The 26,292-nt window shown below is 40.0% G+C and overlaps 2 protein-coding genes across 7 annotated transcripts in view; one reads left to right on the forward strand and one right to left on the reverse strand.

Moving 5' to 3' along the window:
• Positions 1 to 4,263, forward strand: part of LOC125456204 (mesoderm induction early response protein 1-like) — a 65,371-nt gene extending 61,108 nt beyond the window's left edge. For 2 of the 4 annotated variants that reach the window (XM_048539093.2, XM_048539091.2), the window contains exon 13: positions 263 to 4,263. In XM_048539093.2, the coding sequence (XP_048395050.1) occupies positions 263 to 636 (374 nt within the window). In that variant the 3' untranslated portion in view covers positions 637 to 4,263. The remainder of the gene's footprint in view (positions 1 to 262) is intronic. The other 2 variants (XM_048539088.2, XM_048539092.2) reach the window with 1 other exon arrangement.
• Positions 3,346 to 26,292, reverse strand: part of slc35d1a (solute carrier family 35 member D1a) — a 58,963-nt gene continuing 36,016 nt past the window's right edge. For all 3 annotated transcript variants that reach the window (XM_048538771.2, XM_048538769.2, XM_048538772.2), the window contains exons 9-12: positions 19,474 to 19,541; positions 12,090 to 12,168; positions 11,640 to 11,722; positions 3,346 to 7,943 (exon numbers count right to left, since the gene is read on the reverse strand). In XM_048538771.2, the coding sequence (XP_048394728.2) occupies positions 7,835 to 7,943; positions 11,640 to 11,722; positions 12,090 to 12,168; positions 19,474 to 19,541 (339 nt within the window). In that variant the 3' untranslated portion in view covers positions 3,346 to 7,834. The remainder of the gene's footprint in view (positions 7,944 to 11,639; positions 11,723 to 12,089; positions 12,169 to 19,473; positions 19,542 to 26,292) is intronic.

A 26,292-nucleotide genomic window follows, 5' to 3' on the forward strand; every position in this document is an offset into this window, starting at 1 on the left:
AAAGAATGTGTGGTAGGTGGCTATCAAATTCCGATGGTACCAAAGTTATATCTAGTCTAGTTAGACTGTAGTTATCTCTTTATATCTTGCTTCGCTAAACCATTTACTAGCAGAGTGCATCAGACAGCTTAAGTTTTTCATGTTTGTATTTGATAATGTGAAGAAAAATTTGAATGAGGTAATATTAAAGCAGTTATTTAAAAATATTTGCAGGTAATAGAATAAAGAGCCAACTGAAGTATTTTTGTTGTATTCAATGCAGGGACAAATGCTAATGGTCCAGTCGAAACATCAGATCAGTGGCATGATTATGGTGAAATCAAAGGATTGAATTGCAATGGACCTATCAATAATACTGCAGCATCTGCTCATACCAAATTGAACACAAATGGCTGTGAGAAAGATGATTTGTACAATGTCAAACTGATAAATGTACCGAATGAAAATGATGAGTCTGAATCAAGTTGTGAAAGACCAACTAAGAGACTAAAAATCGATCATGACTCTGGAAGTGAAATGAACAGCATGAACATTTCAGAACAAAACCTCAAACCTGAAGACCCTGAGAACTTGTCTGTTCTGTCTGACCCATCAAGGCACCAAATATCTATTGAATTAGAAGCTCAACAAATCTAAAGTGTGTGTAATAACCTAAGCTTGGTCTGACTTTTTAAAAAAAATACCTGATTAATAATTGGGTTGGTTTGTATAAATTTGGTCATTGACATCAGTGATGTCTTTTTATATATCTATATATTAATATATATTAATATATGTAATTTCTGACTGTCTGGACTCAATACATTCTATATTTTTGCCAGATTTTTACATACAAGAAATTTTTGAATAAGTGCTCAAGTTTTCTTGCAGTCCTTTCTGTAAAACTTGTACAGTTCCCTAATTTGTACAGTTGCTAAGCTTTATTGTGGAGGGAAGATAATAAATATACCAAGAATCTAATGGTCTGACTCATTCCATTTTGGTAAAGTTTTAAATTATTAAAATGATGGAATGTTTAAATATTTAAGAGGTAGTGGTTTTACACTGTCTGGGACTGTGAAGAATTTTCAGGGTCACAGTTTTTACAAGACTGTAATTGATTGAAGCTTTTTGTATGCTATTCTATTTAGTGCAGCATAAATTTCAGCTTGAATATAAAACTTTGTCCCTCAGTGTGTTGCTGAGTCACAGTTCTGATTACATGCTGCATTTTCTTTATTTTTGATAAGAATTATCTACATGTTGATTTATGCATGTTAAACTTAAATTGTGCAAAAAGCTGTGATATTTTTCATTAAAATTATAAGTTTTTTTTCCCCCTCAGGATTCCTATTAAGTTTACTCTATTTTAAGTTTAGCAGTGTAATAAATGAAATCTCAATCCAAGAATAACCAACTGGGAAATTACAAGTGTTGCATTTATCTTTTAACTTGACATTCCACCGTGCTTTGTAGTCAGTTAGATACCAGCATAGGGAAATACAGCTGAATCCGCAATATCCCAACAGTGGCCATCATGCATTTATTTTACATCCTAGGCCACCACTGTTGAAAACAGCAACCAATTTAATTAGAAGTACTGTAATGTGTTTTAAGTGCTCTGTGAAGTCTTTGTAAGTTGCTGTAGTTTATCTTGATGATGCACATTGAGGTCCCTCAAAGGGTGAAAGCTGCTTATTCTCATAAAGAGATAAACTGATTTAAAGTGGAGAGTAGACCATCATACTTTGGACTTGGTTCAAAGATAAAGTTTGAGGATTCACGTCTTTGTGTTGAATTCAAAGCTGTCACCTGTTCTTGTAACCATATTTGAGTGAAAACTGGCCAACTTTTTAGTTAAACAGTAACACCTATGCTGATCAAGAATTTGGCAATGGTAATACCAACACTTTTGACACTAAATGACCATTCCTCAATTCTAAACAAAATTATTTGTGCCTAGGATGCCACCCTGAACAAGTCCTTGGCTGAAATGATTAGCTTATAATCAATTCTCTTGCCGTTCCCAATGGTTTTAGTTTTACTAGGGTTCCCAGATGACATCTACTCAAATACTTGCTTCGTCGTGAATTAGTGTCAGTGTTTGATTGAAGAATGTATCAAGTTTTCATGATGATTGCTTATGCCAGTTAGACCAAGGAAATTTTTTAAAATCAGTCAACACCCCTGTTCAAACATCGCACAAGGTTCAAGTAGATCTGTAGCCTGGGTTGTGGACACTGATTGGCTTGCTTGTTAAGGTGGGTTGTTCGTTTGCAGCTGTTTCATTACTCTACTGGGTAACATTATCAGTGCAGCCTCTGAAGTGTCTGCTGTGTTTTCCTGCATGATATTAGCTCTAGGGTCTGTTGGATTTGATTACCTCATTTCTAGTTTTTTCTTTGGAGTGATGAATATCTAGGCTCTAGTTCTGTGTTTGTTGAAGGCTTTCATGGTGGAGAACCAGGCCTCTGGGAATTAGTTTAGCCTGTGTTGAGATCCTGCTGTTGTTTCAATTGAACTGGTAGTTCTCTGTGTGCATGGAGATGAGTGAGTATTGGTTACTGGTTGGTGTAACACACACACACACATCGCTATGAAGACCATCAAATACATAGAACTAGATTGTGTATATACACCACTGCAGATGATGTGGGAAGATACAACATGAGAGGCTGTACTGGGGAATTCAGAATCAGGGTCAGTTTTCAGGATAACACAGTAGGCCGAGCAGCAAAGTATGACATTATGGGATGAGACCCTGCCTCAAGAGGGGCAAGGGGGGGGATTCTGAAATAAACAAACAGGAGCTAGGCTGTTTAGGACTGATGCGAAATTTCTTCAGCCAGAGTGACAAACTGTGGCACTCTATTCAGGCCTTGACTGTTCTATTGAAAAGAGTATTTTCAAGAATTAATTAGATATGTTTCCTGGAGATAAACTGATAATAGGATTTGGGGTAGAACGTGGGAATTGAGATTGAATAATCAGTCATGCTCCTAGTGAATGGCAAAGCAAAGCAGACTCAAATATGCAATTTAGGAGTAGGGCCTCTATTAAAACTTTAACCTATAATACTGATCTGTCAATTTTTCTCACTTTTGGCCCAGCACCAGCCTACCCGCTCAGGCTTTGACTTTTGACTCTCATTCCCATTTCAAGATCCAGATTCAATGTGGACCACTGTAATGGAATAGGCAATTCTAATAATTCAGATGTAATGTCCCAACATGTCTCCCTCTTCTATCCCTCAGAGAAAAATGGATGGGAGAAGAACAGCAACAAAGAAGCCATTTTGAAAGTCACATTTAGGCCAAACGATGAGGGTGGGAGATTTTCTTTCCTAAAAAGGACAATTGAAATAAATCTGTTTTTAAGAATAATTCTTTATTTTAAGGTTCACCATCGTTTAGGCAAGCTTTTGATTCTAGGTTTACTGATTTCCAAGTCCACTAACATTACCACAATGCCAACAACCCCCATAAATCTTCAAGATTAATTTAGGAGAATGGCATATGTAAAGACAGGAACAAGTTTTAACATAATACAGGTGAAACCATTTACTTATGTCTGTATATAATGGATTGAATTTGCAATTTCAGTGTTCTTAGCCTAATTTTAGACTGGTTTAAATAATGACCAAAATGAGTTAGCAACACACAAATCTAACAGTTACCAAAAAAAAGGTATTCAGGCTGGTTGCAAGAAATTTATTTTGATAGAAATATAAGAAGATCCATCAACTGGTGATTACTCGAAGATTGCACAATTTTATTAAAATTCTGCACTTTTACACAATTGCCTTTCAGGCTCATTTTAATATTTTTGGATAAAAATTTATCATTAGAAGAATACATCATTTGGAAATATTTCATAATTTCTCTGCATTACAAAATAATCCATTATAATCACCATTTCTACCACATCCTTACACTAGCACTTTGCCTGTGCATTGATCACTTTCAATAAAGTGGCAGTTAAATAATGCGGTAGTTGGTACATTATGCTTTGTAAAAAGAAAAACATGTATATCTAGTGTAAACTAACGGGATCTGATTTATTGACAGATCCACAAATTACTAAAATCCTGTAAACAGCAACAATGCTTAGAATACGCCAATAAATTCATGATTACTCGGCTTGGATCTTATGTGGTCACTATTTATAAGTCGTGGGTGCTAAAGAATGGATTCTAATACTGAAATACATCAATAGCATGCAATTTAATTAAAAATATTTGCAGTTCATTTCTAATACTGATGGTAAATCAATTTTATAGCTTGCAAAGACAGCATTTGAACCATGTGTGCATAATTTTAAAACTTTCAGCCTGTCTGAATATTAAAAAAAGCTTTATTGCAGACATTGTCTTTGCATTTATTGGCAGCACTTAATTAGCAGTACTTGTTGCAAATGTTAAAATCTACATCACAAAAAACAAACTGAAGTTATTCCCTCCATTTCTAATCCTAGGAAGTTTACAACAAAGCGTTAAGTCTTTCAAATGTATCAAGCTTAATTATTTATCCTAAACCCCTCATGTCCTAGATTAGTTCATTCTCACCAATGCCAAATTGGGAACTTTTAAAACTTAAAACTTTGGACAGCATGGTGGCTCTCAGCACCAGGGACCTGGGTTCAGTTTCAGCCTCGGGTGACTGTCTGTGTGGAGTTTGCACATTCTCCCCGTGTTTGCATGCGTTTCCTCCGGGTGCTCCAGTTTCCTCCCACAATCCAAAGATGTGCACGTTAGGTGGATCAGCCATGCTAAATTGCCTGTAGTGTTCAGGGGTGTGTGGGTTATAGGGGGATGGGTCTGGGTGGGATGCTTCAAGTGGTGATGTGGGCTTGTTGGGCCGAAGGGCCTGTTTCCACACTCTAGGGAATCTAATCTAATTTTAAAGACAGCAAAGGTTCTGTGACCTTGTTTACAACATCAAATGGTGCAATAGATAAATTATAAAAAGGTTTAAATTATAGCAAAATGAATTTGGCTTAAAAAAAATTGTTCTTTCTTCAGAGCTACACATCTCTCTATTAGACATTTGGCTGCTGACAGCAAACCAATAGTACTTGTTCTAAATAGAAGACAGACTCATCTTTCACAGGCAATGATCTAATTATAGTCCCAACAGCTAAAATAGTATAAACAACTTTTTTTAATGCTGATGAACCAGAGCCTTAAGTCACAGAACAAAGTTTCAATTTTATTGAAATTCATGATGGGGCAGGTATATGGAGAGGAGGCCCGGTGTCACAGCAAGCCCACCCGCAAACTACAGGAGCAACACCTCACATTCCGCCTTAGGAACCTACAGCCCAGTGGCCTAAATATGGAATTCACCAGTTTAAAACTCTTTCTACCCTCAGCCTCATCCCACGTCCAACCCTCCCTCTCATCCCCACCTATCTGCCCTCACCTATCACCTTCCTCAGCCCCTATTTCCCAGCTCTCTTCCCTCTCCCCATTTCTGAAGAAGGGTCCCAACCCAAAACTTCAACTTTCCTGTTCCTCCAATGCTGCCTGGCCTGCCGTGTTCCTCCAGCTCCACACTTATCTCGGACCCCATCATCAGCTCTTACTATCTCTGGGTTGGATAAAAGTCTCATAAAAAGACCCAAAGTGATTCTAGTCAACTACTGGTGCAGTTGAATTTAAAATTAACTGCTACATAATTATGCACTGTCATCTAAAAGATACTGCTTTTCTTCAAGGGCACCAGTTTTGCCCACATCCCACAAAATTTGAAATAAGTATTGCTACATTTCAAAATTAATCTTGGTTATTTTGTGAATTTTAATGAAAAAATATCACCAATTAAATTTAAATTATGGGAGTAGTTTTTTTTGCCCATCTGTATTCATATGATAATAGCTACAGAATGTAAATGCTTAAGTTCTCAAAAGGCTTCAACAGTTACCCAAATCATAGCTATTAAAACTGTATTACAAAATATATCTGTCAAGCAAATTTCAAATGACAAAAATCATAAAACATTAAAAAATGTAGAATCATGAGAACACGCAATAGCAAAACCTATTTCTAACCCAATTTGTTTCTAAATTATAAAATATTTAGAAATCAGAACTAAAAATGCATCTAAGTTCAGATGGGTTAAATGCACATATTAAAAGTGTTCATAAGTCAGCACTAACCAATATCTAGGCACTTCAGTGTTTACAACATTGAACTATGCAACTTGTTTACAGATCATCAAGACCAGCATCTGATTTTAAGTACTAAAAGCAGCATTTCTGAAACCAGCCACTAAATAAGTAACATCTTGGCAGACTCCAAGAAAGCTCTACAAGGAGTTTTCTTGTACTAATTCATACGCACATTTAGTGCTGCACAAAAGCAAATGTTGCCACATTGTCACTGGAGTCATCATAATGTCTGGGCAGTGCAGATTCTTAAGTCCATAGGACCTACTTAACCTGTAAATATGTATGATCATCAATTTCACTCACTCAACTACATTCACAAAATTACAATTAACAAATATCACTGGATGACCTATTCTGCCAGAACACTTTTCAGAAAACTAAATATTTTGGGAAAATCATTAAAGCAGTGCACAGTGCACTTAAGTATATTATAATTCATTGGAGCCCTCAATTTTACACTTCACATACACAAAGAAATTAGCTCATCATAAGCACAACACATACAGATCTGACAAGTTGCTGGATGGCAGAACTACCATACATTCTGGTACATCTGGATTTAGACTAAAGTGTTTATTAAGTTAATATATTAAATAGATCTACGAAAGTAGAGAACTGAAGAAAGATAGATATTAAATGACTCTCACTTGCCCTATCATTTTTTAATCTGAACCAGATTTGTAATCTTCAAGTTTTAAAAAAAGTCACCAAATTCTCGAGACCTGTTTGACACAATTATTTTAAATGGCTCCACAGACCCAACAATACATGACCCATTAATAGCTGGAAAACTGCTGAAATGATTCAAATTCATACAATAAGATTTTAAAAATTCAACCCAATTACAGAATCTCTTAAGTTTTGCATCTACTTCCCTCAGTTCAGTATTATTTTCAATTATAAATTGTCATTTAACAGCCCACGTAAAAATATATCAATAACTTAAAGATTAATGGGATATTGGTACTGGTAATTCTTCACAAGTAAAAATCATTTCACGTATTCCTTTGCATGCATGTAAACATTATACTGAAATGGCAGATTTGTTTCAATATTCTTACTCCCTAAACTCACTTTCGCAATGAGAAACTGGAAAAGGTAGAACCATTGAACGTGTTCCTATTCAAAGGAGCACACTTTGCACAGGTTTCTTAAACAGTGGCCTCCTGTTAAAAAAACACGTAATTTACCTAACACTAGAGGACCAAAGCAGACTAAAATTCAGTATTCATTGCTCATGAAATCCCTAGTTTACAATTTATGTTTGTGGATGGAGAAATCAAAAAGATGCCAAGAACTGGTGAGCAAAGAAACTCGTGAAGGTGGTTACCAGAAAGTACAGTAATCAAATCTTGGATCTGCACATGGTACACTTAAGAGGCACACCACATACAATTTAAAACCTTGATTAAAATATTGAGTTGGGACTGTTTGTTTTTAAGTTTTAGATTGGAGGTGAAGAGCAAACAGTGGCAATGCCTCCAAATACTCTAATGTTTTACTAAAAAAGGGGCTTTTAATGCTTTGACAATTTTTTTCATCCTGTGAATATCAGTGTACCAAAACTGCATGATCACGTACAATTTCTTTGTTAGATGATCACAGATTTATAACACCATTTGTTTTTAAATATAAAAAGACAAATCAATACAGCACAAAAACTAGATATCTCCGGCAACTTTTCTGTTCATACAGCTACTTTTCCCTTGATGTCCACACTGCCGCCATTTCCTGGTGTCTTGACCGACTGCTCCTCTGTGAACGTAATGTAAGAGTACACCAAACTTCCAGCAATACTGTCAAAGCAATGTATAAAATACCATGAAAACCAAATTATTGAAATAAAAACGTTACATGCTGGAAACACTCAGTAGGTCAGGTAGAATCTGTGGAGAGAGAAACTTAAAATTTTAAGTCAACGGCCTCATTCTGATGAAAGACAATTGATTTTTGACATGTTTACAGTCTCTCTCCCCAAATTTTTGTTGGCTTTGCTGAGTATTTTAAACATATTCTGATTTTATTTCAGATTTAATGCTTTTCAAATACGCTCTATGGATCCTGAAAACAGACAAAGTTAAACACTCTCTTGTACACTTGCATTGGTTTGAGATCTACATTAGAAAGATGAATTGATAGCAATGTGAGGATTATCAAACTCCAGTGAGTTATTTTTCTAACAAAAAGGATTGAATTTGGATTTGCTCTTTTCAGATGACCCCAGTTTCCTCACACAACTCTTTCAGTGGCTTAGACTTTTAAATTTTCTTCTTGTGACCTTTGCATTGAGAACAGTATAAGGCAACTACGTGAATGACACAGACTTTCAATCCAGGATGAAGAATACAAAGCCATTCTAAACCTACTGCACCCAATGCTCCCGATGTGGCCTTCTTCACATCAGTGAGACCAAGCGGAGGCTCTGAGACTGTTTTGTGCGCCACAAACAACACCATCTTCCAGTCACAAACCATTTCACCTCCCCCTCCCACTCCCTGGGCGACATGTCCATCCTGGGCCTCCTCCAGCCCAAAGACACCACCGAGAAACTGGAGGAACAGCACCTCATATTCCACCTTGGGAGCCTACAACCCAATGGTCTCGATGTGGACTTTACTAGTTTTGAAATATCCCAACCGACCCACACCCCAGCCTCACCCCATGACCAAGCCTCCTAGACCTGACACAATCTGTCCATCTTCTCTGCAACCTATCCGCTCCTTCCACCTCACTGACCAACCCCCAGCACTACCTAACCGCACTTGTCGACCTACTCTAGCTCCACCCCTCCTATTTATTCGAGCTCCCTTACCCCTCTGCCATTTCTGAAGAAGGGTCCCGACCCAAAACGTAAGCTTTCTTGCTCCTCTGATGTCGCCTGGCCTGCTGTGGTCCTCCAGCTCCTCGCCGTGTTGACTCTGACTCCAGCATCGGCAGTTCTTCCTAACTCATTCAAAGTATGATTGCCCTGGTTTCACAAGTACTAAACAGCTGTGTTAGAATGACTGTGGATTCAGGTCCCACTCCAACTCACGGCCACATAACTTAGTCTGAAGCTTCGGAACAGTACTCATGAATGATATAACAAACCAAGAATTCCTAGTGAAATTCTTCAATCACAGTCAATTTAGTTGCCAGCCGGTCTCTAATCTCAATGCTATTTGTGGTACCTTGCTCTTGGAAAATCATTATCAACTTCAGCCATCTATCAAGTGATTATACTTGGAACATGTAGATTACGTACTTGGAATGAGCAGATATGGGAGAAAATGTTTTCAAAATACCAGCTCTTTCTTACAATTCACTGTCACAGATTATAGATATTCAGAACAATAAAACATCACGTCAGAGAAAACACCCAACCTGCTGACCGCAAACAGTAAGGGTAGCCGACAACACCACCTCCACCATAATCTTCTCAACACCACTGTCCTGCAAGGCTATGTACTCATCCCCTTACTATACTCCTTACACACACACAGCTGTGGCCAGATTCAACTCAAACTCCACCGAGAGATTTGCTAATGACAACACCCTGGTGGGACAAGTCTCAAATGAGAGCGCGTATAGGAAGGAAATAGACAGCTTAGTGGCATGTTATGAAGACAATCTGTCTCTCATTGTCAGGAAATGAAAGAGAGATGATCATTGCCTTCAGGAAGCAAGTGAAGGACACGCTCCTGTCTGTATCAATGGTGATGAGATGCAGGTGGTTGACACCTTCAACTTTCCCAGGAGTAAATAAAACTAACGATCTAAAATGAGTGCTCCACAAAGGTACAGTCAAGAAGTACACCAATTCCTCTACGTCTTCAGAAGACTAAGGAAATTCAGCAAGTCCACAATGACCCTTACCAACTTTTATTGATGCACCATAGAAAGTAACCTTTCTGGGTGCACAGAGATAGTAGGAACTGCAGATGTTGGAGAATCTGAGATAACAAGGTGTAGAGCTGGATGAACACAGCAGGCCAAGCAGCAAAGGAGCAGGAAGGCTGACGTTTTGGCCCTGGACCCTTCTTCAGGAATGGGGGGAGGGGAAGGGGGTTCTGAAATAAATAGGGACAGAGGGGGAGGCAGACAGAAGATCGATGGAGGAGAAGATAGGTGGAGAGGAAATAAACAGGTCAAAGAGGTGGGGATGGAGCCAGTAAAAGGGGAATTGTAGGTGGGGAGTTAGGGAAGGGATAGGTCTGTCCAGGGAGGACAGACAGGTCAAGGGGGCGGGATGAGGTTATAGGTGGGAGATGGGATTGGGGCTTGAGGTGGGAGGAAGGACAGGTTAGGGAGGCGGGGATGAGCACAAGCTGGGCTGGTTTTGGGATGCGGTAGGGGGAGGGGAGATTTTGAAGCTTGAGAAGTCCAAATTGATACCATTGGGCTGCAGGGTTCCCAAGCGAAATAGGAGTTGCTGTTCCTGTAACCTTCAGGTGGCATTGTTGTGGCACTGCAGGAGGCCCAGGATGGACATATCGTTTGAGGAATGGGAGGGGGAGTTGAAATGGTTTGTGACTGAGAAGTGCAGTTGCTTAGTGCAAACCAAGCGTAGGTGCTCTGCAAAGCAGTCCCCAAGCCTCCGCTTGGTCTCCCCAATGTAGAGGAGGCCATAACGGGAACAGCGGATACAGTATATCACTTTAGCAGATGTGCAGGTGAACATCTGCTTGATGTGGGAAGTCTTCTTGGGGCCTGGGATGAGGGTGAGGGGGGAGGCATAGGGGCAGGTGCAGCACTTCCTGCGGTTGCAGGGAAAAGTGCCGGTGTGGTGGGGCTTGTGGGGCGGACAAGGGAGTCATGGAGAGCGTGGTCCCTCCGGCAAGCACGGAGGCAGTGGAAAACCTGTTCAACGTTCAAGCGTGAGCGGTAAACGTGGACATTGAACAGTTCTTCCGCTGCCTCCCTGCTTACTTCTTTCTTTAACTGTGAGCCTAACCCGCCCCCCTACTGACTCCTTCACGTGCCTCCAACACACCTTGACCTGCGGTTTTTCAAGCTCTACACCTTGATATCTCTTTCTGGATGCATTGCACCTTGGTACGGGAACAGCTTTGCCAAGATCCAAATTCCTGAGAGTTGTGAACACAGCCCAGTCCATCACAAAAGCCAGCCTTCCTTTCATCAACTCTTTCTACATTATATGCTGCCTCAAAAAAAGCAGCCAACATAATCAAAGACCCCTCTCACCCCAGTTATACTTTCTTCCACCCTCTTCCATTGGGAAGATAAACAGACAACTTCTTCCCTCCGGTTATCAAGTTTATGAACAGACCTCTCATTATACTTAGCGCCTCTAAATCTTCTCTGTATTTGTAACACTTCATTCTGTATTCTGTTGTGTTGCCCTAATGTATTTACGCAAGGTATGATTTGTCTGGTTAGCTTGCAATACAGTGCTCTTCACTGTATCTCGGTACATGTGACAATAATCAAAAGCAAATCATGCGAAATGTTTTTCTATTTTCCAAGTTCAAATCAGGAAGCTGGTCACTCACCTAATATTTAATCCAATGAAATTGGTCCATGTGAATACATAATCGCCACCAAGAAACATGCCAATATAAGTCACCAATATATTCTGAGGAGGTAATAAGATTTTTATGCATAAACTTTTATAGAAATGTAAGATGGCTGCATCTGTTCGAGAAAATGGAGCAATGCGGATGGTTCAGCCATATGAGAAACAGGGCAGAACACCTCGTGCTTAAACGCGTGACCATTGCTAAATGAGCATGGAATTGCTTTCAGACTTAGCTCTGCATAACTTACCATCCCTATGGTGAAGTAACTAGATTATTTGCTTCTACTTTCCACATCATTAGCACTTGATACTGAAACACTACAACGGCTATAGAGCCACAGCATAACTAGCTTAAACCATCACTGGTCAGAAAGGAAACAGAAGTAGTATTAGTGATTCTTTAAAACTTGTTGTCTTGTCTTACCTTAACACAGCCAACAATTGTGGTAGTAAGTGCAGAATTATACTGAGTGCACAATACGGTAGAAAACATGAGAATAAACCTACAGAAAGAAAACAGAACTGTGAAATGAAAGTTAAGAAAATATTCTGATTGTTTTACAACCATACAAATTTTTTTTCCATATAGAAAAGCAATTTTTACAAATAAATTCAGAAGCAGAGCAATCCTTGTCAGTCATTGACGCATTATCTATTTAAATTATATTTTTCCAATGAGATATATCCAGCACTGAAGTAAAAGGGTCCGTAACTGAACTGTTCACATTCATAACCACCACCCAAACCCTCTCCAATACTAGCCTTCATATTCACGCATTTATAGTGACAGCAGCACTCGGTGCTTACCTGCATCACATCATTTTTTCAAAACCTGGCCAAATGACATTGTGAAAAAGTGGCAAGTAACCAATACATCATAGTCAGAGTCCAAATCATATCACTTCCCAAAACTCCTGACAGCAGCAAATTCAAGCAAACTTAATAGTTGCTGCTTGGCCTGCTGTGTTCATCCAGCCTCACATTTCATTATCTTGGAATTCTCCAGCATCTGCAGTTCCCATCATCTTTAATAGTTTGCATGATCCATTTATCAGGCAGAACACCAGTAAGAATCTCTGCAAATATCATTAATACCCTCAGTCTGCCTGGAAAGTAAGCAACTCATTGGTGAATGCAAATTCAAAACTTCAGATGGCATGTCTAAAACAAGGGAAAGAAAATTTAGCTAAGAATGTTTGCTAGTCCAAATGGTCTCATCTCATACATGAAGATTGATGACACTGGCAATGTGCAAGATGGCTACTGTTATACATGGAACATTAGAACTGAAGGAATGAAGAACAAAAACAGATACTTCCCTTGATTTGCTGTGTGTACCATATATGAAAATTTAGAAATGCAAATATTTACACATACAACACTGTCTCAACTTTTAGCCCAAAACCCTAGCAATGGCTGCCACTAGAATTTCAGAAACATGCAAAATCATGGATATAGGAAATATTTTGGACAATGTGGAATTCATCCAGTAGTTTGACTGTAGCTTTAAGTTATATCAGTAGCATATGAGCCATATGATACAGATGCACGGTGCTGCTAATTAAGGGACTATTTGTGGTGATGAAAGTGGAAGCAATCTGAGCTCTTGAAAAAAAGTGATGAAAAGATGAGTGACAGACAGACTGAATAAAGAATCTTCACTTCAGCAGAATTCATTGTAATTACTTTTGAAGCATACTAATTGGGGTCATGTTAGTTTTTTCATAAAATCCAAGTGATAATGTTTGCTAAAAGATTGCACAACGCTGAGGTCAGTGATATTTAATTGGGCTAATCACATAAATACTGTGAAGGCTGCAGTAGGAAAGAGTCCTCTGAATAATCCTGTGGCACCTTTTAAGTGCTAGAGGGGAGGAGGGATGGACGGACGGACTGTCTTTAGGTTTAACACCACCAAAGGTGGCATGACAGAAGTACAGAATTCCTTAATTATAAATAAGTGATTGGTATCAACATAATGAGTACAGAGAGTAATAATTCTGCTCCATCAATTTCTATGCTTTCAGTTCAAGCATGGATAGATTTTCCAGGTACGAACTTGCCAGTTTCTGCCTTCAGGATCTTGCCCCATTGCAGGTCAAAAGTAGGCCAAATTGTTAAGTAGCTTTCTAAATCACAGTTTTTTAAAAACTATTTAGATATTGATGTCGCATTATGTAGATTCCAAATGTAGTCACTTCAGAATAAGCGCGTGTCCACATCTAGATCATACTGCCAAATGATGTTAACATTAATCTGAGACTTTTCTCATTCTTACTGTTTTAATTTTAGGGAATCAATTCACAGCACGCAGTAAGTCCTAAGAGCCCTTTCAGTCATTTACCAATTTAATTCTCTGCTGCACTCCTAACCATTACCTACCTCTATATCCACAACCTTCCTCACTGTCTCACTGATCCTTGATGCAAGCTTCAATGATTGAAAGGTGAGATTCTATGAGATGTTTACACTGATAGAGATATTTCTTGTGGCGTGAACACCAGATTCAATCATTTCAGATCATAACCACTGCTCCTGTTTTTGTTCACAACAGCTGCTAGGAATGACTGTCGTTGCCATTTGTAGCTCCTCTTGATCACGTGCTTGTGCCATTAACAGTCCTTCTTGCACTGCACTTATTCCTTTTGTGATTAAATTTCTTTCCTTCCACACTTTTCTTCCTGCCTCTCTGCTTACATACGAGATTTCTCAGTTCTAATGAGCAGCCACAGATCTGAAAACCAACTGCTCCTCTCTCCAGAGGTGATGCATGACCTGCTGAGCACTTCCAGCATTTGCATGTGTGTATGTTTTACTGCTTGGCATAAAACTATTCAAGGTAGAAGTGAACTTAAAAAGCAAAATCAGATACGATTTTTTTCTAATTCAGTGCTGCATTCTGTATTTAAGAACTTATATAAAAAAAACAGGATCTTCCACAGCTGCTCTGATGATGTCACCAGCTAGAAAATCAGACTTGTATCTTGCAGCAAACTCTAAGGTGATAATTTTACGTTACTGGCGGCACTGTCTCCTCAGAGTCCAAGGGTGGGGATGTAAATGCCACCTCATGGATTAAAGCAGATAATCCAGATTCATACATGAAGAAAGTACTGCTTTGTCAGAGTTGCTGTCATTCAGAAGTATTGAGCCATCTCTGCTGAAAATTAGGAAGTCTATTGTTTTGCTGTTCACTCCGAAGTTCTGGATGATAGAATTCTTCGGTCAGTGTCAATACAAGAGATTATCTTTATTTCTTTATTTTGTGTTAGCTTGCTGCATGCAAATTGACTGCTACTTTTCTCTACATTATAGCGGTGACTAATCTTCAAAAAGTGAATCAGAGTCATACAGCATGGGAACAGACCCTTCGGTCCGACCAGCCCAAACTAAACTAGGTCCACCTGCCTGCGCTTGGCCTATATCCCTCTAAACATTTCTTATTCATGAACCTACCTAAACGTCTTAAATGCTGTAAGTGGGAGGCAATAAGCTAGTGGCATTATTGCTGGACTGTTAATTCAGTGACTTGGATAACATTTTGGGGACCCACGTTTGAATCCTGCCACGACAGAGAGTGGAATTTGAATTCAATAAAATATCTGGAATTAAGAATCAAACGATGACCATGAATCCATTGCTGATTGTCGGCAAAAGACCCATCTGGTTCAATCATGTCCTTTAGGGAAGGAAACTGCCATCCTTACCTGGTCTGGCCTACATGTGATTCCAGACCCATAGCAATGTGGGTGACTCATAACTGTACTCCGGGTAATTAGGGATGGTCAATAAATGTTGCATAGCCAGCGACTTCCTCATCCCATTAATGAATAATGTTAACTGTACCTGCATTTTTTTTTTTTTTTTTTAAGTCCTTTGCCTTTCACCTTACAAACATGCTCTCCAGTCTTGTAACCCCCCACTCTAGCAACAAGGCACCTGCCATTCACCTTATCCATACCCCTTATGATTTTATAAACCTCTAAGATCACCCTTCAATGCTCCAGTGAAAGACATCCCAGCCCATCCAGCCTCTACCTATAACTCAAACCTTCCATTCCTAGCAACATCCTGGCAAGTGTCTTCTGAACCCTAACAAGCTTAGTAGAAATCTTGCTGTAACAGGGCAACCAGAACTGAACACAGTACATCAGAAGAAACATAGAATGTAGAACATAAACAGTGCAGTACAGGCCGTTCAGCCCATGATGTTGCGCCAACCTGTGAAACCAATCTGAAGCCCATCTAACCTACACTATTCCATTATCATCAATATGTTTATCCAATGACAATTTAAATGCCCTTCAAGTTGGCGAGTCTACTACTGTTGCAGGCAGGACATTCCACACCCTTACTACGCTGAGTAAAGAACCTACAGCTGACATCTGTATCTATTACCCCTCAATTTAAAGCTATGTCCCCTCATGCTAGCCATCACCATCCGAGGAAAAAGGCTGTCACTGTCCACCCTATATAATTCTCTGATCATCTTGTATGTATCTAAATCACCTCTTATACTTCTTCTCTCTAATGAAGAAAGCCTCAAATCCCTCAGCCTTTCCTCTTAAGACCTTCCCTCCATACCAGGCAACATGCTGGTAAATCTCCTTTGCACCCTTTCTAATGCTTCCACGTCCTTCCTATAACGCATCTACCAGAACTGTATGCAATACTAGAAGTGCAGCCACACCAGAGTTTTGTGCAGCTGCAACATGACCTCGTGGCTCCAAAACTCAATCCCTCTTACCAATAAAACCTAACACACCATACACCTTACTAACAACCCTATCAACCTGGGTGGCAACTTGCAGGGATCTATGCACATGGACACCAAGATCTCTCTGCTCATCCACATTACCAAGAATCTTACCATTAGCCCAGTACTCTGTATTCTTGTTACTCCTTCCAAAGTGAATCACTTCACACTTTTCCGCATTAAACAGATGCTTGCGGTACACCACTAGTAACTGAACTCCAGAGTGAGCACTTCCCATCAACCACCACCCACTGTCTTCTTACAGATAGCCAATTTCTGATCCAAACCGCTAAATCACTCAATTCCAAGCGTCCATATTTTCTGCAATAGCCTATCGTGGGGAACCTTAACAAATGCTTTACTGAAATCTACATATACCACAAACGCTTTACCCTCATCCACCTGTTTGGTCACCTTCTCAATAAAGGTCTGAGGCACGACCAACCCTTCACAAAACCGTGTTGACTATCCCTAATGGAATTATTCCTTTCTAAATGATTATAAATCCTATCACTTATAATCCTCTCCAACAGTTTATCCACAACCGAAGTAAGGCCTTCTGGTCTATAATTACCAGGGTTGCCTCTACTCCCCTTCTTGAACAAGGGGACAACATCTGCCATCCTCCAGTCTTCTGGCACTATTCCCGTAGACAACGATGACATAAAGATCAAAGCCAAAGGCTCTGCAATCTCCTCCCTAGTTTCCCAGAGGATCCTAGGATTAATCCCATCCGGCCCAGGGGACTTATCTATTTTCACACTTTCCAGAATTGCTAACGCCTCCTCCTTATGAACCTCAATCCCGTCTACTCTAATAGCCTGTATCTCAACATTCTCCTTAACAACATTGGTCTTTTTCCTGTGTGAATACTGACGAAAAAAAATATTCAATTAGCACCTTTCCTATCTCTTCGGACTTCACACGCAACTGTCCACTACTCTCCTTGACTGAGCCTAATCTTACTCTAGTCATTCATTCATTCTTGACATATCTATAGAAAGCTTTAGGGTTTTCCTTGATCCTACCTGCCAAAAACTTCTCATGTCCCCTTCTGGCTTTTCTCACCTCTCTCTTTTGATCCTTCTTGGATAACTCGTAACTCTCAAGTGCCCTAACTGAGCCTTCACGCCTCATCTTTACATAAGCCTCCTTCTTCTTCTTGACAAGAAATTCAACTTATTTAGTAAACCACGGTTCCCTCACTCGACCACCTCCTCCCTGCCTGACAGGTACATACTTATCAAGGACACGCAGTAGCTGTTCCTTGAACAAGCTCCACATTTCAATTGTGCCCAACCCCTGCAGTTTTCTTCCCCATCCTGTGCATCCTAAATCTTGCCTAATCGCCTCATAATTGCCTTTCCCCCAGCTATAACTCTTGCCCTGTGGTATGTACCTATCCCATTCCATCACGAAAGTAAACATAACTGAATTGTGGTTACGATCACCGAAGTCTCACCAACCTCCAATTCTGACACCTGGCCTGGTTCATTACCCTGTACCAAATCCAATGTTGCCTCCCCTCTTGCTGGCCTATCTACATACTGTGTCAGGAAAATATCTGCACACATTGGACAAAAACTGACATCACCAACATACTGTACAGCCTCAACATAATGTCCTAACTCCCATACTCAAAACTCACTAATCACAAATGTTTTGCAGGTGGCATCATCCTGGAGAAACAAATGGTCTAGTGGTATTATTGCAGGGCTATTAATGTAGACATCCAAATAATGTTTTTGGGACCAGAATTCAAATCCCACCACAGCAGATGGTGGAATTTAAATTTAATTCTAAAAAACTGGAATTAATAGTGTAACAATGACCATGAATCCATGGTCAATTGTCAGAAAAACCCATCTGGTTCAATCATGTCCTTTAGGAAAGGAAACGGCCACCCCTTCCTGGTCTGGCCTATATGTGACACACAGCAATGTGGTCTCTTAACTCGGCAAGATGGGCAATAAATACTGGCCTCATCAGTGATGTCCTCACCCCATGAATGAATTAAAAAGCAGTATAAGTGTACCACCTTCTTTCTGGTATGGCTGATGTTATTTTCCATTTTTTATTCATTTGTGACCTTCCTTGTACTGTACACAAAAAGTGTCAAAGTTTCATTTACTTCTACAGCTCTCTATTTCTCAGTCAACCCTCTATGCAATTATGTAATAAGTCTCAGATGACACTATTCACAGCTTGCTTATGTTGTTGTGTGTATATTTTATGTGCAAGTAAAGGGGGCAAGTGGAATTCAATATGGCAGTAAGTTAAAGTTCTAGTTGCAGAAAGCAAATCAAAAAAGTTAATGAAATGTTGGCCTTTACCTTCAACAGACTGGAATGCAAGTTAGGGGAGATGATGATTCAGTTATATTGAAACAGGATTTAACCAATCCGGATTACTTTGAGGCACCTTACTAAGAGTGTCACAGAGATTTACCTTAAAGATATCTGAACTTAGAGGGCCAAATGAAGAGGACAGACTGACTCTCAAGGTACAAGAGTTGGATTTCTGTTCTAGGAGCACAATTTAGTACTGCAGAACATCAAAGAAACAGAAAATGAGTTTTCCAAATTAAATATACTACTGGCACACAGGCATACGGTCCTACAAATGAAAGGTTAGGATTGAACCTCAGTATTAAATCCAATTCTGGTTGGCATCCAGCAGACCTTGCCCAAAGCCAATTACTATATTCACATTTTTTCCCCACTAGCAGGTCATTGTACAGACATCAGAAGTTACAAACTAGCTGGCTTATTTTCCCTCATTTCTAACCTCTGTTTTTTCAGCTCACGGGAACAATGGCCAATTAAATCATTCTTTGTTACCCTAAGTGAGTAGTTGTCCCAACACGGAGATCTGAACCTTGAACCTTCTTGGTCTGCACAGTTCAGCATTACTACATGAGTAATGCATGGATTTATTCTTGCATGAGTTCAACTGGGAACTGCTCATTTGGAAGAAGTGATTTTTTTTCCCCCTCTGTAAAACACGTGAACAATCAACCATTTTCAGGAGTTTAAACAGAAAGTAAACTTACCCCATTATGCAGGACAGCAAGAACTGCATCACAAATATGGTATTTGACCAACCTTCAAAATTAACTGCCTGGAAAGGAAAACAATGGCTCCTTTAATAGAGTCAGAGAATACAGCATGGAAACAGACCCTTCAATCCAACCAGTCCATGCTGACCAGAATCTCAAACTAAACTAATCCCAGCCATCTGCATTGGGCCCATATCCCTCAAAATATTTCTTACTCATGAACTTATTGAAATGCCTTTTAAACATTGTAATGGTACCTGCATCATCCACTTCCTCTAGAAGTTCATTCTGCAAATGAACTATGCTTTATTTAAAAAAAAAGTTGCCCCTCATGTCCTTTTTAATTCTTTCTCCTCTCACCTTAAAAATATGCCCTCGGTCTTGAAATCCACATCCTAGGGCAATAACACCTACCATTCACCTTATCTACCTCATGATTTTAAAAACCTGTGTACGGTCACCTCTCAACCTCCTACGCTCTACTGAAAGAAGTTTCAGCCTGCCCAGCCTCATTATAACTCAAAACTTTCCATTCCGGCAACATGCTGGCAAATTTCTTCTGATCTATCTAGGTGACCAGAACTGCACACAGTACTCCAGAAGAGGCCTTACCCATGTCCCGTACAACGTCAACATGACTTCCCAAATCTTATATTCAAAAGTCTGAGTAATGAAGGCATGTGGGCTACATGCCTTAACCACCCTATAACTTTTAATCTCTAAAAAAGTGTGGAAAATGCAATATTATGTTAAACGCATCTCAAACAGTTTTTCTACTGAACAGTTCCAATTATTCCATACTCAGACTGAAGTGTTTCTCAACTGCTTGCTTGATGGCTCAACAAATTTATCCACTGAGATGCAAATCACAAACATATACAGCCCAGATTTGATTCCCAGCCCTTGGTGAAATTATTGATCTCACTTAGTGAGATCTGGATATGGTCTGGAGTCCCTGTTTAAATTACTTATCCAGCAAGCAGAAGAATGAGGGGGCAAATATTAGTAACCGTCAAACTATGCCCTAGCATTAAGTAACTCAGAGTCTCAACACAGGAACGAAGGAAACTAGTCAGAAAAGAGCAAGAAAAACCACACGTAAATTTAAAAAGTAGCTATGAAATAGGAAAGAAAATGGATTCAATATTCCACAATTTAATTTTGACTGCAAGTTAAACATGGGCAATGAGATATAAAAAAAACAGCAACAATCCCTATTTTTCTTTTTAAAAGCCAAGAAAGCAGATCATCCATAGGTTTGTTCTTAATTCATTCATGGAACGGAAGTGTTGAGGTTGGATAAGTATTTATTGCCTATCCCAACAGCCCTCGAAAAGGTGGCAAGTTGCTTTTGTGAACTGCTACAAAACATGTGGTGTTGGAACACATACAATGCTAATCGGGAGCAAGTTCCAGGCATTTTACAGTGACAGTGACAATGAAGGAGAAGCAACAGACTGCCAAGTCATGACGGCAAGCTCCTCGGAAAGGAACTTGCAGGTGGTGTTCCAAAAGATGCGTTGCCCGTGCTGCTCCAGATGGCTGTGGTCATGAGTTTGGAAGGTGCTGACTGAGGAGCCTTGGTGCATATTTGCAGTACATATTGTGGTACACACTACTGTTACTGACCATGCATATGAAAGGATGCAGTGATAATCAAGCAGGTTATTTACGTAGATTATGTCAGGCTTCTTAATTCTTTCTGGAGCTACAATCATCTGAGTATGAGGGAGTATTCCAACACACACTGAACTCTGTAGATGATGAACAGGCTTTGGGTATCAGGAGTGGAATTACACCCTCCACGATTCTTAGGCTCTAACCTGCTCTCATAGCCAGTGTACTTATACAGCCAGTCCAGGTGAGCTTTTAATTAACAGTAACCCCCGGAATACTGCTAGTTGGGGATTCAGTAATGGTAATGTTATGGAATGTCACAATACAATGACTAAATTCGCTCTTGTTGGAGATGGCCATTGCCTGGCACTTATGTGGCATGAATATTATTTGTCACACACATGTTACTTGCCACTTGACACCCTAAGCCTTTGTTTTCCAGGTGTTGTTGCATTTGGGCAAACTGCTTCAGTATTTGAGGGACAATATCAGAAATTGGAAGAAAATCTCAGGTCAGGAAGTTTCTCTGGAGACAAATCAGTTAACATTTCAGTTCCAGGGGTCCAGAGTTCTGAAGAGGAGTCTCTGGACCAAAAATGTTAACTGTTTTCTCTCTACAGATGCTGACAGACCTGAAGATTTTCCAGTAACTTCATATTTTGTTTCCAATTTTTAGCAGTCGTAGTTCTTATATTTTTTTGTTCAGTATGAAGAGCTGCATAAAGCGCTGATCGGTAAGCAATTATCGGGCAACCCTATTTCTAACCATATAATGCAACAAAGGCTGTTAACAAAGTAACTGAAGGTGGTTGGGCCTAAACCACTATCCGGAGGAACTCCTGCAGAGGATGTCATCAAACTGGGATTACTGACTTTCAGCCACCACATTCCAGGTATGATTTCGAATAGAAAGCATTCCCCCTACTCTAGTTTTGATAAGTTTTCATGATGTCACATGCTGCCTTGATGTAATATTCACCTCACTTCTTCACCACTCAGCTCCTTTTTCTCCATATTTTAACTGAAATAAGGTCAGGAGCTGAGTGGCCCTGGCAGAAAGCAAGTTTGGCTGTAAGCAGTTATTGCTATGCAAGTGCTGCTTAACAACATTGTTCATACCCCTTCAATCACTTTATTGATGACGGACAGGATATTGATGAAACAGTAATTTGCCAGGTTGAATTAGTCTTGCTTCTGTATACAGGGCACACCTGGGCAACTTACCACGTTGCCAGGCAGGTGCCAGCATTGCTGCTCTACTATACTATTGTACGGTGCTCTACAGTACTATTACCACAACGTTATCACAGCTTTTGCAGTGTCCACTGCCTTCAGCCCACCATGCCTATGCCCACTATCAAGCATCAACTAAACTAATTCCCAAGCCTGTTTACCTGCACTTGGTCTATAGCCTTCTAGGCCCTGATATCTTAAGTATTCATCCAGAAATTTATATGTTGCAAGACTACTTGCTTTCACTACTCCCTCAGGCAGCAAATTGCATATTTCCATCAGCCCCAGGTGAAAATAAAAATTCTCAATCTCCTCTAAACCATTTACCCCTCACCTTAAACTTACGGCCTTTGGTCTTAGGCACACCTGCCATGGGGCAAATATTCTCACTACCTACTTTGTCTATGCCTCTCAAATTTGTACACCTCAATCAAATGCTCCATCAGCCTCCTCTGTTCCAAAGAAAACAAATCTAATCTATCCAGTTTCTCCTCAACAGACTTTTCAATGCAGACAATATCCTGGTAAATCTCCTCTGCAGACTCTCCAGGGCAAATCACATCCTTAAAACAGTGGGGTGACCGGAACCGCATACAGTATTCCATCTGTGGCCTAACCAATGCTTTATAGTGTTGTAACAAGATTTTCTTGCTACTGTATTCTATGCCCCAACTAATGAAAGCAAGCATCCCATACACCTTCTCCTTCCTGTCTATCTATGCAGGCACCTTCAACAGTCTATGTACTTGTATACCAAGGTCCCTTTGTTCTTCAGTATTCCCTAAGGACCTGTCATTTATGCATCACCTCACACTTACCTGGATTAAAATTTTATTTGCCATTGTTTCTGCCCAATTTATCAGCCAATCTATATCAGTCCAGCTCAAGATCATCCTTCTCCACCATCAACAACACCAATTTTGGCAACATCTGCAACCTTACTAATTATACCTTCCATATTCACATCCAAGTAATTGAATGTAGAAAAACAGCAAGGGTCCAAGCATCAATTCCTATGGTGCACCACTGATCACAAACTTCCAATTACAAAAGTAACCATCCATCATCCTTTGCCTCCTATTGAGAACACAGAACAGTACAGCCACGCTACAGGCCCTTTGGCCCACGATATTGTGCCAACCTTCTATCTCACTAAGATCTAACTACCCTGCATACCCTACATTTTACTATCCTCCATGTGCCTATCCAAGAGTCGCTTAAAAGTCTCTAAAGTATATGACTCCATACCACTGCCAGCAGCGCATTCCATGCACCCACCATTCTCTGGGTAAAGACCCTACTTCTGATATCTCCCCTACACCTTCCTCCGAACGCTTTAAAATTATGCCCCCTGTTATAGTCATTTCCACCCTGGGAAAAACTCTGACTATCCACCTTATATATGCCTCAAATATGACAAGGAAGTTCTTCACTCAAAGGGTTGTACGTTTTGAGATAACACAGGTTGACAGTCAATTTTGGATCTAGTCTGCTAACTTGCTTTGGATCTCATTGAATCTTATCTTTTGGACCAGGCATTCACTTGGGATCTTGTCAGAGGCCATACCGAAGCCCAAATAAACCACGTCAACTGCATTACTCTCATCAATTTATTCAGCCATCTTTTGAAAATATTCAGTTAGTCAGACAGGATCTCCCACAATAAAAACCACGTTGACCATCTGAACAATCCCTGCTTTTCAAAATATTGATAAATCCTGTACCTGAGTGGTCCCCCGGACACTCAGCCAATAATTTCCCAATCAGTGACATCGAACTGACCGGTCTATGCTTACCTGGCCATTCCCTGCTGCCCTTCTTGAACAAAGGAAATACATTAGCTGTTCTCTAGTCAGCCGGCACTTCATCTGTGGCCAAAGTACCAAATATATCCATCAGGTGCAAACAATCTCCTCCCTTGCCTCCCACAGCAGGCTAGGATACATCAAGCCCTGGAGTTTTATACTCCTTCATGCCCTCCAAGACATCTAATACCACCTCCTCATTAAGTTTAAGTTGTTTTAAAACCTCAACATCCTAAGTAACATCCTCGGCGACAATGTTTTACTCCTCTGCAAATGCAGACGAGAAGTCTTCACCTAGTCGCCATCCAAGTCAATTGGCTGCAACACACCCCTTTAGTCTCTGAGTCTCACTCTTACCCTAGTAATCCTTTTATTCTTAACATACTAAAAAGCCTTGGGGCTTTCCTTGATCTTATCTGCCAAACATTTTACATAGCCCCTCCATCTGTTCTAATTTCCTATTTAAGCAACCCCAAGACACAGTATAGTTTTGATGGGCCACCACGGTTTTTAAGTGTGCTGCACCTGACATAGGCTTCCTTGCTGTTTATCAAACTCTTGATATCTCCTGACATCCAGGGTTCCCTGGCGTTTTCATCTTTGCTCTTCAATCAGAGGAACTCACTGGCCCCGAATTCTCATTATACTGCTTTCAAAATGCAGAACTCTCAGTCCACGTTTGTCAGATCCTGTCTAGTGATATTAAAATCAAACTTCCCCAATTTGGACAGTTAATTTCTGTACTATCCTTATCCCTTTCCATAATGATCTTGTAACTTACAACCATAAGGCTCACCCACTGAAACTTCAAGCACTTGACTGGCTTCACTCTTTAGGATTAGCCCTGCCCCATCTTTCACAGCATTATGTACTTGTATTAAAAGCTCTCCTGGAAGCACATTATAAACTCCATCCCATCTAAACCTTTCACACTAAGAGATCCCAGTTGGAGTACTACTCCAGGAGACAATATCACTACGACACTGCCTCTTTGTATGTACTCTTAATAAAATTCAAACTAGATCTTTTCTGTTGCATAATATAAAATAATTGGTAAAAGTCAGGTTTCTTTGCGGCATTCTCCTCCCTCTCAACTCATTTTTGAAGGGTCACTGGACCTGAAACATTAACGCTACCTTCTCTCCACAGATGCAGCCAAACCTGAGTTTTTCCAGCTATTTGTTGTTGAAGTTGGGACTATTCACCCTTGAGAGAAAGGGTGGCTGGGAGATCTGTTTGAGAGTTTCAAAACCATGAGCAGGCTGAACAGACTAGATAATGTGAAGTTTTTTCTACTTAAAAAGGAGAAATGAGGGGGCATAGATTTAAAAGTGACGCCCAAACAAAGCGAGATGGCGAGGAAGAAAATTTCACATAGCCAGTTGTTGGGTAATGGGAGATACACTGCCTGGAAACATGCAGGAGGTAGGTTTAATTGAGGTATTCAAAACGGCACAATTTTGATTTTGGATGGCAATAGTATGCAGGGTAGGAAGAAAAGATGAGATTGGCACAGGAGATAGCAGATTCAGTGCAGGCACAAAGGGCTGAATGGCTTCCTTGGGCACATAATAATGGTGTTTTTTTTGTATGTACATAAAAATTAATACAGTCCCCACGTATAAACTGGTTACTTTTGGGATTTTTTTTAAAAAGGCTTCATTCTGAAGTAGTAACAGTATTGAGAGCAGAGGATGTGATACATATGGACTTCATTAAGATAGTTGACAAGATTCTCCACGGTAGACTGGTTAGCAAGGTTAGATCACATGGAATACTGGGAGAACCAGTCATTTGGATTCAGAACTGGCTCCAAGGTAGGAAACAGAAGATAGTAGCGGAGATTTGTTTTTTGGACTAGAGGCCTGAAACCAGCAGTGTGCCACAAGGATCAGTGCTGAGTCCACTGCTTCGTGTCATTTTTATAAATGATTTGGATGCTAACACAGTAGGTATGGCTAGTAAGTTTGCAGATGACACCAAAATTAGTGGTGGAGCAGATGGCCAAAAGGGTTACCTCCAAGTATAATGGAACATTGGTCAGTTGGGCTGATGGGCCAAGGAATGGCAGATGGAGTATAATTTACATAAATGTGAGGTACTGACTTTGCAAAGGTAAATCTGGAGAGAACTTATACACTCAATGGTAAGAACCCGA

This window comes from Stegostoma tigrinum, chromosome 8, assembly GCF_030684315.1.
Source record: "Stegostoma tigrinum isolate sSteTig4 chromosome 8, sSteTig4.hap1, whole genome shotgun sequence".
Taxonomy (NCBI): Eukaryota; Metazoa; Chordata; class Chondrichthyes; order Orectolobiformes; family Stegostomatidae; genus Stegostoma; species Stegostoma tigrinum.